The sequence below is a fragment of the Myotis lucifugus genome, unplaced genomic scaffold, assembly GCF_000147115.1.
Source record: "Myotis lucifugus unplaced genomic scaffold, Myoluc2.0 scaffold_1545, whole genome shotgun sequence".
In the NCBI taxonomy this organism is placed as follows: domain Eukaryota; kingdom Metazoa; phylum Chordata; class Mammalia; order Chiroptera; family Vespertilionidae; genus Myotis; species Myotis lucifugus.
In genome coordinates this window covers 1-15,287 of record NW_005872593.1, presented here as the reverse complement: position 1 = coordinate 15,287, position 15,287 = coordinate 1, and the positions used below count along the sequence as shown (strand labels likewise).

At 58.9% G+C, this 15,287-nt stretch overlaps 1 protein-coding gene across 1 annotated transcript in view; it reads left to right on the top strand.

Moving 5' to 3' along the window:
• The window catches only part of LOC102429488 (transmembrane protein 56-like), a gene marked incomplete at its 3' end in the record, with an annotated part of 33,611 nt that extends 18,329 nt beyond the window's left edge, over positions 1-15,282 (top strand). Inside the window, exons 3-5 of the mRNA XM_006107890.3 lie at positions 10,033-10,198; positions 13,536-13,625; positions 15,231-15,282. Coding sequence (XP_006107952.1) covers positions 10,033-10,198; positions 13,536-13,625; positions 15,231-15,282 — 308 coding nt within the window. The remainder of the gene's footprint in view (positions 1-10,032; positions 10,199-13,535; positions 13,626-15,230) is intronic.
• Between the last annotated feature and the right edge of the window lie 5 nt (positions 15,283-15,287).

Here is a 15,287-nt window from a genome sequence, read left to right as displayed (position 1 = left end):
TTTGGGTCTCATCAAGGAAGAGCCGCGCCGGGAAGGCTGGGGCAGGCCCTCAAGTGGGTGCGTTTCCCCTCCAGCCCCCCCCCCCCCCCAATTATAACACAAGAAACTGCTTGGACTCTGGCGACGCGGAGGTGGGTCCCGTTTAGAGTCTGAAGAGTCTGGTGCAGAGCGGCCAGCGCCGAGTCAGGGCAGACACGGGTTCTGTTTGGGTTCTGTTTACGGCGCTGCCATTGCGCCCGGGCAGGTCGGTTCCGCCGAGCGAGGGCCTCGGTTTACCCAGCCGGGAAATGGGATCGGACACCCGCCTTTCCTGCGGCCCAGGGACCAGGGCCACCCAAGTTCACGGAAGGGTCGGGTGCGCCGTGGTCCTGGCCGAGCACACCCGCGCCCATGGGCGCACGTTTGCCTGTGGAGGTGTGTGGGTGCGGAGCGCTGGGGAGGGGGCGCTGCCACTTCACCGGCTCCCAGGCCCCACACGGAGCTGGGACCCTGGGTCCTGGGCGCGCGTAAGGGACACAGCAGCGGGCAAGGGTCAGAGTGAGCTCCCCCCCGCCCCCAGCAGCTGGCCGGGAGGAGGGAACCCCACTTCTCTTTCAGGGGCGCTGTGCCCAGGAGAGAACTCCCTGTTTGTCTTGTCCGAACGCCGCGGGGAGTGTATGCCTGCCCCTCGGAGACCATCCGGGCGGCGCAGGGGCGCTCTGTGCTGAGCCGGTTCCCACCCAGCAGCCCTCGGCCACCTCTCCTCCCCGCCCGCCGCTCCTGCCCTGCGCCCCCTGCTCCCCCTGCTTGTCAGTCACACGTGCTTCTCCTCCTCCCCGGCTGCTGTCCTCGCCCAGCCAGTGCTCTTCCTGTGAATCCTCACCTGAGGATATTTTCCCACTGATTTTTAGAGAGTGGAGGAGAGGGAAAGAGAGAGAAACATCCATGTGAGAGGCACATCTATTGGTTGCCTCCTGCACACGCCCTGACCAGGGCCCCGGCCAGGAAGGAGCCTGCAACCGAAGTCCATGCCCTTGACCGGAATTGAACCTGGGACCCTTCAGTCCACAGAGCCAAACCGGCCAGGGCCGAATGGTGGCTCTTTTTAACAAAAGCTGGCCAGCTGCCCAGGAGTGGCCGTGGCCACGGGGCTGAGACTATAGCAAACTCCGGAGAAGTGGGGCCTCTGACCCCCGGGGTGTGGGTGGAGGGCTGGCTGCTCTCTCCTCGTTTCTGGGATCTCCATCCGCGAGGGATCCCCCCTGTTCCCAAGGTGAACGGAGGCCTTGGAACAGGCTGCCCCAGAACTGGACCAGAGCGTGGGGTGCCCAGCGAAGCGTGGGGAGGAGCAAGTGGGGCCTGGGAGGGGACGGAGGGCGGCCTCCCAGTGACCAGGGGCCGGGCGGGCAGGAGCCCCGGCTGTGTGGAGCTGGCACCCTGTGCGCCCTGCCCTTCAGTCCTCGCCCAGCTGCCCTGAAGCCCTCGACCTGCCACCCCCTCCCCTGCTCAGTCTAGAGGAGCCCAGTGTTGCCCCCCCGCCCAAGCCGCCTCCCCTGGAGGGGCGGGAGCCGAGCAGCTGGCTCCCTAAGAAACCTCAGACCTCAGCGTCTCCGCCCCCTCTTCTCAGATGACTGTCCCCCCCTACAAACGGATTCATTTCACTCGACTCCCAGCCGCTGAGGAAAGCCAGCGGAGTCTACAGGGGGACGCGGAACGCTCGTCCTGTTGAGGGGGAGGATGCATTCGGTGTCTGGGTGGGGACTGGCATTGGACAAGGGAGGGCCGGGCGGGGGGCGAGGCCGAGCTGGACAGCCGTGCTGGCCCTGGGAGAGCGAGGCCGCCGGCGCCCGGCCACCTGGCTGTGCCCACCCTCTTGCCCATCTCCCCGCGAGAGGAGACAGGACTGTGGACCAGGAGTGGCCGCCGGGTCGCCGGGCGTCAGGCACCAGGTGTGCCCCCTGGGGGCGCGTCGAATCCCGAGGGAGGGAGTTTCGTAAGGTCGGAGGCATTTCCGGGCGGCTTCGCTGTGTTTGTTCTGGACGAGGCGAAGGCAGCTCACAGGAGGCCGTGTCCTGCCCGAGGTGCTGGTTGAGAGGCGGATGTGCTCACCCTTCCCGGACCTGGGAGGGCCCCAAGCATGTTCCCCAGAGCCGTGGTCTGTGCAAGCAGCAGGCTCGTGAGTCCCTGGGAGAGGCCAGGCCTGGGTGACGCTGGGAGCGGGTCAGAGCCCAGGCCGCGGGGAAGGGTGTGCTGTGCGCAGGGGACCAGAGGGGCAGGCGGCTTTGGAGAACAACACAGCACAGTGCGTTTTGATGTGGAGACCAGGGCACACACAGCGCCTGCGCGTGTGAACAGGCCGCGCCTGCCTCCGGTCGCATCCTGGTCCGTGCCTGTTCCGTGCTCGGGAAAGCTCACCACCGGCCGGTGGTCACAGCCCAGTCTCCGAAGCCATGTGCCCAGGGGATGGGAGCAGGGGCTGTGGGGAGCCGCTGGGGGCGCGGGGGAGCATGGGGAGCTGCCTGCACCCACCCACCGGTGGGTCTCATCTTGTGTTTGGGGGGCAGGACCCACAGTCCTGAAAGGCCGCTGGCCGGGCGGATGGGAAAGGGGACTTCCTGTCCGTTCTCCCCCCTTCGAAGCCAAGAGGCCGTGTGCAAGGAGCACCTCTCGCTGGAGAGCAGGTCCCAGAGCAGCGGGTCAGATAGCAGAGCCGCCCACCGGGCGCTGAGCGAGGCTGTCGGCCCCGTGCACGTTCACCGGCAGGACCGCGGGCCGGAGCAGGGTGGGGGCGGCCAGGCCCCCGTCTCGCTCCGAGGAGTTCGTGGGAAGCTGATGCAGAGTGCGGCTTCCAAAGGCCTTTTGCTGATCAGACGTGTGGGAAGCTGGCGGCCGGCTCACCAGACTGGGGAAGGGTCCTCATCCCGGCTCCTAAGGCCGGCGACCGGACTGCCTCAGGCTCTCGTCCAGGATTGACAGTCAAATGGAGCCGTCACTCCTCGGCTTCGGGGTTGCCAAAAAAGCTTTTTGGAGAAACGGGTGAGGTGGCGCCGGCCTCGCTGAGCGAGCGCCTCGCAGCATCTGCAGCTGGACCGGATCAATGGCCGCGTCCCCGCAGGCCTCGGGTTTCCCGTTATCGCAGTCAGCCTGGCTCCCGCGGAGCCGCTCAGCAGCGGGCCAGGGCGGCCGCAGGAAGACAGGACGCGCACGTGCCAGGCCCACCGGCTGCTTGGTTACCCCGGCTCCTGCCCACATGCGACCTCGTGGGCGCCTCCCCTGACCCCCTGCCTCCACTTCTCAGCTGAGTTGCTGTTTTCGGAGTTTGGCCTTCGCCTTCCTCGGGGGCTGGGATCTGTCTCATCCTTCCAGCCGCTTCTCTGCTGTTGCCCTGAGCCCCGGACGTGCGGTGCCCGCCTGTCCAGTCCTCGGGAGGCTGGCCTGGTGCCTGGCCGGGCTGGGTGGTGTCCACTGTGTCCTGCTCTGGCCGCCCTGGACGTAACGGCATGGTGGGTTTACCCCCTGGGTTTGATCTCAATTTTATTTTGTTATTTAAAATATGTTTCTATTGATTTCAGAGAGGAAGGGAGAGGGAGAGAGATAGAAACATCAATGATGAGAGAGAATCATGGATCGGCTGCCTCCTGCACGCCCCCCACTGGGGATCGAGCCCACAACCCGGGCCTGTTCCCTGACCGGGAATTGAACCGTGACCTCCAGGTTCATAGGTCGATGGTCAGCCACTGAGCCACGCTGGCTGGACTGATCTACATTTTAAGTTTTGGGGACGTGGAGGAACTGTCTTGTCAAGTTAATTTCATTTGCTTTCCCCAAATAGACTTTAAAAACCTTTAAAACGTATAATCTGAAGGCACAGAACACATTTCCCTGTTTGGTACGGATTTACTTGATGAAAAATTTAGAAAAAATGATGAATCAACGGTCTTTGCGAAGTGTTACACGTTAGGGACCCAGTTCTCCGAACCGTCCCCTCAGCCAGCGTGTTTCGCTCTCAGCCGTGAGGCAGTGAGACGGCGTGAACCGCGGTGCCTTGTCGTTTGTCACATGCTATTCTGAGGACTTAGAGACACAGCTGTGCTCCGACTGAGCAGCCCTGGCCGGTCCATATTTAACACGCTCAGCGCCCAGCCTGTTTTGTCTTCCGGACGGAAAGTGTAGTGTCAGGCACCGGTGACGGACTGGGCGCTTAACGTGTTAAAACCCCGCACGCGTGTTGCCGAGCGGATCTGCTGCACAGTCCCTGTCTGCTGACGCCAGGAGGACCGGGGAGCAGGGAGGCTGTGGGGGGCCCGGGCACGGGCAGCGTGACCGGGGTCCCAGCTCCGAAGCCGAGCCTGCAGGGCTTTAGGCGGTTTGAGGACTTGACATGTTTGATAGCCTCATGTCTGTCAAACTTTCCTTTAGTGTTTTTTTAATCACAAAAGGGAGACTTGCTCACTATGGAACGCACTGCGAGCAGCCCGTCCTCGCGGCCCGAGGGTCCGCGCCTGCTCCTCCCCCGCGGCCTCCTCCCCAGTTCTCACCCCCAGACATGACGGGGCACCAGCCTTGCGGGCAGAGCCCCTCCCATCTTCCTCTCTAGGCGCCAAGATGTGCCCCGTGCCCCATGAGGTGCTGTAAATATTTAGCATCTCGCTGCCTGCTCCCCCCTCCCCCCCCAGACACCATTAGGAGCGAGGGGCCCTCTTCCGTATGGTCTTGTGCATGTCGACGCCCTCACGCCTGTGGTAGGGTGGCCGTGCCCGTATATTTGATCACGTCCTTGTCACTGCTTCTGCGGAAGCCGCGGGAGCCCCTGGCCACGCGTCCTAGCTTGGAGGGTAAAAGAGAAAAGCGCGCTGCTTGTGTTACTGTTGGGGGAACATAGCGCTATTAACATTTGCATCTTTGGCCATTTAATTCCCCAAATGTGTGTTCAGCTGTAAGCACAGAGCGAGGCACCAGAGGGGTGTCAGCGTGGGCCGCGTGCAGCCCGCTCGTGTCGGGGACCCGTCCGGGGCAGGGGCTTCAGGGTGACTCACGCCCGGCCTTGTTCCAGAACCAGCCGGACTGGACGGTGTGCAGAGAGGAGACGAAGGCCGGCAGTGAGTGCAGGGGAGGAAGGGGACGGTGTGTCCAAGGGAAGCAGGAGGCGGCGGGGTTGGCCAGTGTGTGCCGCTGCCTCCGACGCGCTGGCCACAACCTGCCAGCACCCGGCGGGAGGAGGCCAGCGGCCACACGGGCGTCAAGGGGACCGAGACCAGGCGGAGAGGCCACAGTCCTGATTCTAGGAGGCGAGAGCACTGCCCCTGGATTGTCATCAAGAAGGCACTGCCCGGCTCTAGCCGGTGTGGCTCAGTGGATAGAGCATTGGCCTGCGGACTGAAGAGTCCCGGGTTCGATTCCCGGTCAGGGCACAGGCCCGGGTTGCGGGCTTGTTCCCTAGTATGGGGCGTGCAGGAGGCAGCCGATCAATGACTCTCTCTCATCATTGATGTTTTTCTCTCTCTCTCCCTCTCTGAAATCAATAAAAATATATTTAAAAAAAGAAGAAGGCACTGCCTATGCCGTGGCTGCATTCCCCCCCCCAACCCCCACCCCGTGTTGAGCCGGGGAACCTGTGCCCTTGCTTCTGCGGCCGCTTCCCACCTGCTCCCCAGTGCTGGCCAGGTGTCCGCCTCTCAGTGAAAAGTGGACTGGGCCGAGGATCAAGTTCACGGGTTTAATCCAGAAATAGGTTCACAAGGACCTAACGGGATGCCTGACGGATGACAGCAGCACCCAGTGCCGTTCCTGATGCCTCTGGGCGGGGGGGGGGGGGGGGGGACACGTGCCTCCAGAGGCTCTCTGTGAGCCTGGGCTCGCAGTGCACCCGCCGAGATGGGGGTGCTTTAGGGGTGTTGCTGCGTTAGAACTATAACAACGACAGAATATTGTCCTTTAAAAACAGAAAACCTGCCGCCCGGCCTGGCTCAGGGGGTGAGCATCGACCTATGAACCAGGAGGTCACGGTTCGATTCCCGGTCAGGGCACAGGCCCGGGTTGCAGGCTTGATCCCCAGTAGGGGGCGTGCAGGAGGCAGCTGATCTAGGATGTTCCTCTCTCATCATTGATGTCTCTCTCTCCCTCTCCCTTCCTCTCTGACATCAATAGAAATATTTTTTTTGAATAAAGAAAAGACAAAATCAGAAAGCCCTCGGCCTTGGTCCGTGCAGAGAACAGGGACTTGGCCGCACGTGGGTCCCAGGTGGAAGGTCAGCGCGCCCCTCGGAGAAGTGCAGAGGCCCCTCCGAGCTGGACGTGCTAATAGGTGGTGGACGTGGGACCTTCCAGTTGGGCAGCTCGCCCCAACGTCAGGAAGCCGGGGAGACCGGGGCATGTGGGGCCGAGCGCCCATGATCGCACTTGTCGGCGTCTTGCCTCGGGAACACGGCCCATCAGGTCCCAGGTGGAGGCGAGCTGCGGGCCTCAGGCCAAAGGTCAGGCGGGGAGGAGCGGTCCCCTGGCTCAGACTGTTGTCCATCTGAGACTGGCTGCCTGGAGGGGGGCGCGTTTCTCGGCGAGGAAAGGGTGTGATAGCAAGCGCTGTCCTCTGCTGACGGCTGTTTTGATCTCTTGCTCAATAACAAACCGCCCCCCAAACCCAGCAGCTCAGGACAATGGCTGATTCTTCCTCCTGCCTCTGTGGGTGGCGGGCAGTTGCTCAGCTGGTCCTGGGCTCCCTCGAGCTGCCTCCAGCTGGCCAGTCAGCTGGCCGGACAGTCCCGACGGCCTGTCAGCAGCGCTGGGAGCTGGCAGTGTCACCTGTCAGCTGGGCAGCCCGGCTCTCCGCGTGGCCTCGCGTCCTCCGGTAGACCAGACAGTTGGCGGTCTCCCGGGCAGCGCCCCAGGAGCGAGAGGCAGGTGCTGAAGGTCTTTGGGGCCCACCTGGGCCCAGAACCCTCCCAGCCTCGCTTCCCGGGGGCTATCCATCAGCAGGCGCAGGGCCACCCCGACCCCTGAGGTGGTGGCAGGGGCGCTGTCCTGTTGCAGACATTCACGGCCGCTCTGAGATTTACGCTGGTGACAGCTGTGCCCGGGGCACCTGACCATCTCACTTATCACGGAACCAGCTGCACGTGGGCCTTGTGAGGCCTGGGACCAGGATCTGACGCCAGGGCTCTCTCCAGCCGAGTGGAATTTGTCCTACAAAGTCGACAGGACACAGAGACCTGCTCAGTTGTTCTCAGTCCCTCGGTCCCTCTTGCCGCTGCCTCTGGTTCGTGTGGGGAGCAGGCAGACGAGAGAGACAGAGGCGGCCGGCAGGGCGTTCCTCAGACACGTCCCTGCGTCCTGGGGCTTCTCGGACGGACGGTGTGGAGGCGAGAAGGCCTCTGACTCCGTAGGTTCTGGCTTCCTGGGCTGCTTGGCAGGCGTCCAGTGATTCCTTAAAACAAGAACAAAACACATTTGGGAAAGCCTGGCCCTGTCCAGGTTTTCCTTGATTTTGCAGTGTTGGCGGGAAGCCAGGCCTGTCCCAGCCAAGAGGCTCCTCTGTGCCCCTCCAGCGAGGACAGGGCCGTGGGCGTCGGGGAGGGTGGCCCAGAACCCCTTCCCTCCCCGGGCCCCCAGGTGACAGGTGCCCGGTCGCCGGGTCCCACTGGGCCTCAGTCCAGGGCCCTCACTCGCAGGGAGGGCGCCTCCTGAGGTGCGGGGCATTCTTAGCGACGGGCTCTCGGATCCTGCAAGCGTCCGACCCCTTCCCCATGAGCGCGTCCGGTTCTGTGAGCGCGTCCGGTTCTGTGCGTGTGACCTTCCGGTGGCTGTGGTCTCCCGGCTCCAGGCGTCTGGTCTGTCCGGCACCCAGAGGGTTTGAAAACAAAGACGCTTTTATACAAGTTTTCTGTGGGGTGAGAAGCTAGGAAGCAACATTTATCAAGTAAATAAAATGTGCAACTGTGCTGTGAGCCACGGGTGTGTGAATGCGGCCTCACTTCCCTGCCTTTGCTGTGCACTCCTGGGCTCAACAAGGACCAAACTCCCAAGGGCCTCCGTCTCCGAGTCACGAGCATCGTCTGGTTTTCCCATCTTGACGTTTCTTGCCCGACTCAGTGAATGGACAGGGTGATGGCGTCCTCCCAGGAGCCTGGCTTTCCCGGGGAATCTAACCTCCCGGGCGGGTGCTCAGCCGGCAGCACCGGGGAGCCGGCAGCTGCCGACTCGGAGGCAAAGCTGGGAGGGGGGTTTCATTCGCCGTGTCTGTCCCGCCTTCCGTGGCAGCCGGCACGTGGCTGTGGCGCTGTCCGTTTCCAATGAAGCATGTTTGCGAAGGGGACGCAACACACACCCCACACCCCAGTGAGCCGGGAGTGTCTGCGGGAAACACCAATGCCCAGTAGGACACACTCTTAATCAAAAGCAGCTTTTTAAGGAACGATGACTTCTTAATGGCGTATTTGAAAAATGGGTCAGCGAGCGAACAGTTCACGGAGTGGATAATGCCGCCTGAGTCCCGGCGTGCTTTATGGTATAACTTCGGCCAACATGCATGAGATGGATGCTCATTGTACACGCTGAATCGGAACAAAAGTACCCGCGTAGCCAGTGCCCGGCCACCCTCCAGGGCCAGGGGGAGGGCACAGACCCCCGGGCCAACCTCCCGTCTAAGGTTATTCATGTTACTCATCGGATCACAGTGAGGTTGGACATTGCAGTCTCCCCCGGTTCCTGGCTTCATTTTCTTCACTTACCTGCCCACATGGCCCCTGTTTGCTTGGATCTTAGAAAAACATTCTCCCTTTCCTGTCTCACCGAGAAAATCATAGCGATGTGTGATGTATCCACAAAACCTACTTTTATGTGTCATTGGGTTAATATTCAACTAAAAGACCACCAAGAAACTTTTAATACACAACAAACACATTTTTTTAAAAAGGTGGATGAGCAGTAACGTCAGTGAATCGCAGAGAGGATTGTAGTTTCAGCCTTTTTGCTGAGCGCACACTAGAGAGAGGAGGAGGGAGTTCATTAAGGACCCGGGGGCGGGGGGACTGATGCTGTTCCGACGCCCTGGTTGGAAGGGGACGAGGCGAGGCTGAGTTGGCTTCTGTTGATTCATTCCCTTTTCACTTTTGGGTCAGGCCTCTCTCCCGGGGGTGGGGGGGTGGGGAGGCTGGTTTGCTGGACGCAAGCAAATGCTCCCGTCTCCTTTTTTTTTTTTTTGTCTAAATGTTCCTAAGATTTTTAGGAGCCAAAATAGGTCAGCTTGATGAGACAGAAGACATACTTTGAAAGTGCTTCCTGCGTTCTTTCCCCGAACTCTCCCCTTAAAACCTGAAGCTCTTTCACGAAAACCCCTTTATTTTAGTGATGAAAAGCCACGGAGGGTTTTTGGTCCAGGGATATGTGTGATTGCAGGATTTTTTTTTTTTTTAAAGTTCAATACTAATTTAAGTAGCAACAGTGGTCTGGTTAATTTCCCAGATGGTCTTCTTCTTGTTAGGATTTATATTTTGTTTTTAATGTTGTTTGTCCTACTGTAAAATTAGTTTTGATTATGCAATTACTTTGTTGTTTTGCTATGGTAGATAATGTTGGTTCTGTTATGATTTTTGGGGGTTTGTTTCTTAGAAATCATCTAACCAACTCTCATTTTATCAACGAGGAAATTGAGGCATAGAGAAATCAGGTGATTTGTCCTAAGTTGAATTGAAAATATTACTTAAAGAATACTTTAGTGATAGCACTTGAAATTCCCTTTTAATGGTAAACCCCAAGAGTTGGATGTTTTTGCGTGTCGCCAGGTTACATTTGTCTCCTGACATGGAAAGATTGGAGGAAAAACGTTGAGCTCTTTGAGACACGGGGCTGCCCCTCTTTTATTTTAAATATAAATATAAGGTTATATGCCCGATTGCTGGCAAAGGCTTCAAATTCTTACCGTTTCTTTGTAGCCCCACACTTGCGCCAAATTAAAATAAATGGCTAAAAGGGCAGTCACACGCTTTTAAAATTAAAGCGTTAGTTCAGGTTCCCCGTGAGCTGCTGAAAGCCACTGAGAGCCCTCGCTTCCCTCCGCAGGCGGGGGAGCCATGGACGCGGGCGACACGCTGGTCCTGGGCACCGTCTTCGCCAGCCTGTGCGCCTTCCAGCTCCTCTTCCACTTCGTCAGCTACTGGTTTTCCACGAGGGTGTCTCCGGGCTTCAACAGCCTCAGCTCCGAGAAGAAGATCGAATGGAACTCAAGGTAACGCTTACGAAACGCCATGGGCTTTTCCCCGAAAGCTAGTTTTGTGAAATAAAGTTATTTAAAATAGTTCTAAAAAGCCTTTCACTTAGCCCCGGCCTGTGTGGGTCTCAGTTGGTTGAGCATCGTCCGTGCACCCACAAGGTCGCCGGTTCGATTCCCAGTCGGGGCACACGCCCAGGTTGCAGGTTTGATCCCTGGTTGGGGTGCGTGGGGGAGGCAGCCCACCGGCATTTCTCTCTCTCCCATCGATGTCTCTCTCTCTCTCCCCCTCTCCCTTCCTGTCCCTCTAAAAACCAATGAAACAATAGTCTTTCGTTTCGGATCTAAGAAAATCTAAGCTCAAAATTGTGACTGTAGGACAAAGAGAGAAGACAAGTTGCCAGCTCTCATACAAGGAACACTGAACCATTTCTGACGCCGAAAGATGGTAGGAAAACGCGTCAGCTTCCCGGGTTCGTGTGGGGGAGCTGTGCCAGCTGGCGGTGGAGAGGACGGTCTTGCATTCCTCTCTGAAACATTTACGATAACCAGCCCAAGTCCTGGCAGCGAGACGCGAGCAGCAGCAAACACGAGCCGGCCGACGGAGCCTATATATAGTCCTGGCCGCTCCGCCTCGGCAGCTGACCGCACCGCCGGCCGGGGAACAGGGTGTCTCCCTCGGTGAACTTTCGTTGCGACCCAGAGCCCTGTTGTTATATAAAGCAGTAAAAGCTGCTTTTAGGGGTTTTTTAAAACAAAAATAAGTGGAAAGTGAACAGACATGTAAGGATGTAGAAAGTTGTGTCAGTTTTATCAGTTGTGAGGTTTTGTGTGTGTCACGGAACACTTTCTGTTGTTGTTGTTTAGTTGAAGTTAACACTAACTGTAAAACAGCCAGCAGGTCTCTGAAACGGCCGCAATTATCGGCAAAAATACACGGAGAAGGTTGGTCTGGCTCATACATGCAGCTCTTCCCCCCACAGTGAGAACCCTTCCCCGGGGGCTTTTGGAGAAATGGCTGACGTGTCTTAGGGACAGCGCGGATGTTGTTCGATGGTGGGAACCAGGAGATAGTGGCCGTTTCCTTTCCAAGCTCTACTGACAGGAAGATGGAACCGTGGAGAGCTGCTAGCCCAAGAGCTAGGGAAGGGACAGGCCAGGAGAGCAGAGATGGATGAACATGTGATGCAATTGACAGCGCTTCTCGTTAGTCAGCGTTACCCTGGCCCTTCTGGGAATGGACCTCGGTTTCCTGCGGGAAAGAGGAGTCGGGATAATGATGAGGCTCAGCCTGCTGTTCAGGTGCGCGCGCTCCCTGCTCACGCTCTCGGTCAGTCCTGTCCCCACCTGAGCTGGGTTTACACGGGCTTAACGCTGAGAGGCGGAGAGTGCAGAGGAGGAGAAAAAACGGCTGTGTTTTGAGTAAAGTGCACACACGCACGTCCTGACATCCAGCGTCCCGTCTGGACGCAGACAGGTGACCACGCCCTGCCCTCCCTGCCGATCCGATCGGGATAGTCTCCGAGGAACCGGGTCTGGGCCGTCCACCGAGGGGCAGGCGGGAAAAACGCCAGGCCATGCTCGCCGGAGAGAGCGAGTTTAATTGGTGCGAGGGGCATGGCTGCACTCCGTGTGGCTTTTTCTGAAAACACGCTGAGAGCTGCCATTTCTGTCCTCGTCCATCCGCTCGGCTCCTGTGGGACAGACAGGCCTCTCGTGTCTCGTGTTCCTGATGGTAAACCGGCTTCTGCAGAGCTGAGCCCTTTTGTCTGCGCCGTACGGTCTCTTCCAACAGCATAGGGCTCGTGGGCGATCCCGTCAGTAACTCACGCTGCTGTTCTAACACGGTCACTATCTCCTTGAAAGCAGAGCGCCGTCTCCTCAACGCCATTTCTCCTCTTTCGGAAAAAATGGAAATGTCTTATCGGTGGCATTTTGGTTTTCTTTGTAGACACGGAGGAGGCTCTGTCTTGCTTTGCCTCTAAAGAGTTAACGGTGAAGTTTGACCCCCAGCAGCGTCTGAGCACCCGGACTGTGGATCCACACGCAGCGGCCCAGGCTGTTCGCGGGCCCGCCCTGCGCGGGCACTGGTCCCGGCGACGTTGAACTTTCTCGGACGTGTCTGCCAGTTCCTCCCCCGCACAGGCTGCTCAGCGGAGCCGGGAACGGGGCCTGGCCTCGGGGACAAAGTGTTACAATTTGTCTGAAAGACACTTTCTTGATGTTCGTTTTTTCCTTTTCACAGAATTTTCACACGGCGACAGAGAGCTGGCCGTGCGATTATTTTTTATTTTGGTTTTGGCTGCACGATGCTTGTTTAGATGGAGGGCTTCTCGGACGTTAGCATCTTAACCCTTTCATCCTGCTGCGTCCACGTGGAATACAGGGGCGCAGGGCACCAGTCCCCAGACGGGCTGGGCTGGTGGTTCTCACTTCAAAATGCCCCTTTGGCATTCCTCACACAGGCTTCCTGGTCGCTGTCTTACGTGGGTGTGACTCTTGGAGCACTGGGCGTGCGATTGGGTTTCACGTGGCGTATCTGTTCAGGACCACGTTCTCTGCCGGGTCTGGTACACTGGTTTCTCAGGTGACAATCATCTTTTCTAACATCGAGGTGTATGTCGGTCGGTCTGTCTCACTCACCTTCACAGATGTGGGGCCGGGTAGAGAGAAAGCCATTGGCCCCCGTTAACTTCTAAAGAGAAGACTGTGCTGTTCCTTCCGTCCTTTATTCTGACGGAGAATAAAACAATCGTTACTTCTTGTTCGCACGCCCTGGGGCGTGGCTGTGGGTTGAGTCGCTCCATTCTCAGCGAGACTCACTCCTAGACACTGAGTTTTCCATCCGGACCTGGTTCCTTCCATCGGGGGAGACCTGGAGCTGTGAGCTCTCACGTGGGCGTTCGTTTCCTTCAGAAACAGGTTTTCTGTGTAAGTTCTCGGGGCCGGTTTTCTGTCCACAAGCACTTTCGTATCGGTGACAGGTTCCCACAGACACGGCCCAGGAATCTGAAGTGTCCCTGGGGCCGTGCGAATTCCGATTCAGGATCCGCATTGTTGCCAGTGGACTTGGAGTCATTCCAGCTGTTGGGGCAGGAAGGAGTCCGGAACCGGGACACGCAGGGCGGGCAGCCCCCCCCGGCACTGGGGGCACCACCCCCTCGGCACTGGGGGCACCCGGCTCCGCTCCTGCGTCAGAGCCTCCCCAGCAGGTGACTCGAGAATGTCCAGGAGGAGACTGTGAATCAGGCCAAGCTGGTCCCGATGCCTCTTCGCCCGCATCCACGTGCTGCCAGCCTCGCGCCGATGCCGCCGTGGGACGGGCTCCTCACGTGGTCCTTTCCTTCCGTTTCAGGGTGGTCTCCACCTGCCATTCCATGGTGGTCGGGGTTCTGAGCCTGTCCGTGTCCTTGTTCGACGAGGCCGCCATGGCGGACCCACTCTGGTAAGCACTCCTCCCACCGCGGTGCCCTGGTTTGGGGTTGACGGTCAGTGGGCGTCGCTGACGCTGTGACACGGAAAGCACCTCGCTGGCTGGGCTCGGTCTGGCTTCAGCAAGAGGGGAGTTGGCTTGTGCGTCGCCGGCTCTCCCCACGGAGGGCGGAGAGCGTGCTGAGCGGTGCGGTCTGCGCCCGGAGCCACTGCGCTGAGCAGCCGCGAGTCGATTCTGAGGCAGGACAGTCCTCAGAGTGCCGCCCGATGGTGACGTGCCCGGCGCTGACGGCCATTGGCAGGCGGCTCCCCTGGGATGCACGTCCCTCCCGTGCTCCCTGGCGTCCGAGCAGGAGCTGAGCTCCGTGCAGGGTGAGGGCGGAGGCGTGTTCTGAGCGAGCACTGCACGGGCTGCGGCAACTGGGGCAGCTCCTTCGACTTCCCTCTCGCTGGGTTTTTGTTTTTCATTTTGTTAATCCTCAGCCGAGGGTCTGTCCCCATTGATTTTGAGAGAGAGTGGAAGGAAGGGGGGCGGGGGGAGAAACATCGATGAGAGAGACACATGGATTGGTTGCCTCCTGCACCTGCCCCGACCAGGGCCCGGGACTGAACCTGTAACCAGGTCCGTGCCCAGGACCCTGTGGTGTGCGGGTCACCCAGCACTCTAACCACTGAGCACACCAGCCAGGGCTCGGCTTTTAAAAAACTTCATCGATACGAAATGACGCCCATCAGAGTCACCCCACCACCCACACTTTCCCTGGAAGGTGTTCTCGGACGCAAATCCTTTTAGTGAATCAGTTCGCTGACCAGGTTCCCGTGGAATCTGCCGCAACAATGCCCAGTGCTTTTTCTTTTCGTATTTTTTATTTTATAAACACGCTTGTCCACAGCACCAGGCCCTTGGGAAGTGAATCTCATAACAAAGAATCGATTCATGACCAGCTTTTGTCCTCATCAGACTTCCGCCGTCATGACGGCTGGCGCGTCTGCGTTTTCTTCGACGCTGCCACGCGCCCGGCCAGGCTTCCCTGGGTCCTGTGTGCGGCCGGACGTCGGCGCTGCCCAGCCTTCCCCACGCTGGCTTCGCAGTTCCTCACTCCGCTGTGTGCATGTCCCCATTCACGTTACAAACCAGAGGGCGGAGGGCTGGCCACTGGTGCTTGCTGATGGGAGCGAGGAGCATGAACGGGGCGGGTAGGGTCTCGCTAGGAGGAGGGCCCGTCCTGTTCCCACCAGGAGCTGACGGGGCCACCTCCGGTCGGCGGGCGAGACCATTTCCTGAGGTTGTCCGAGTCTCTGATTCACAATAAGGACCCAGACATCATAATGAGCGCCCGAGTCCCATTCGAACCCTTTCTCAAACGACTTGCACGAGGACACACGTATGAAAAGCTGTCTTTTGGTAAAACGATTTCCCTGAAACGGAGCTGATCGGAGGAGAAATCATGACTGCTCGTGCAGGCAGGGGCGTCATCGGCTAACACGGTGCTTTGTGCAGAGGAAGTTACCGGTCGAGACTGTGGGGGCACCTTGACCGTGTTTCTGTCCCAGGAGGAAGAAGCCGTGTCGTCTAGCCCGTGCGCTAAAAAGGAACTTTCTTCCAAAACTGTCTTAGGGGCGACTCGCTGCTGGCGAAAGTGAACGTGGCTATTGCTTCCGGCTACCTCGTCTC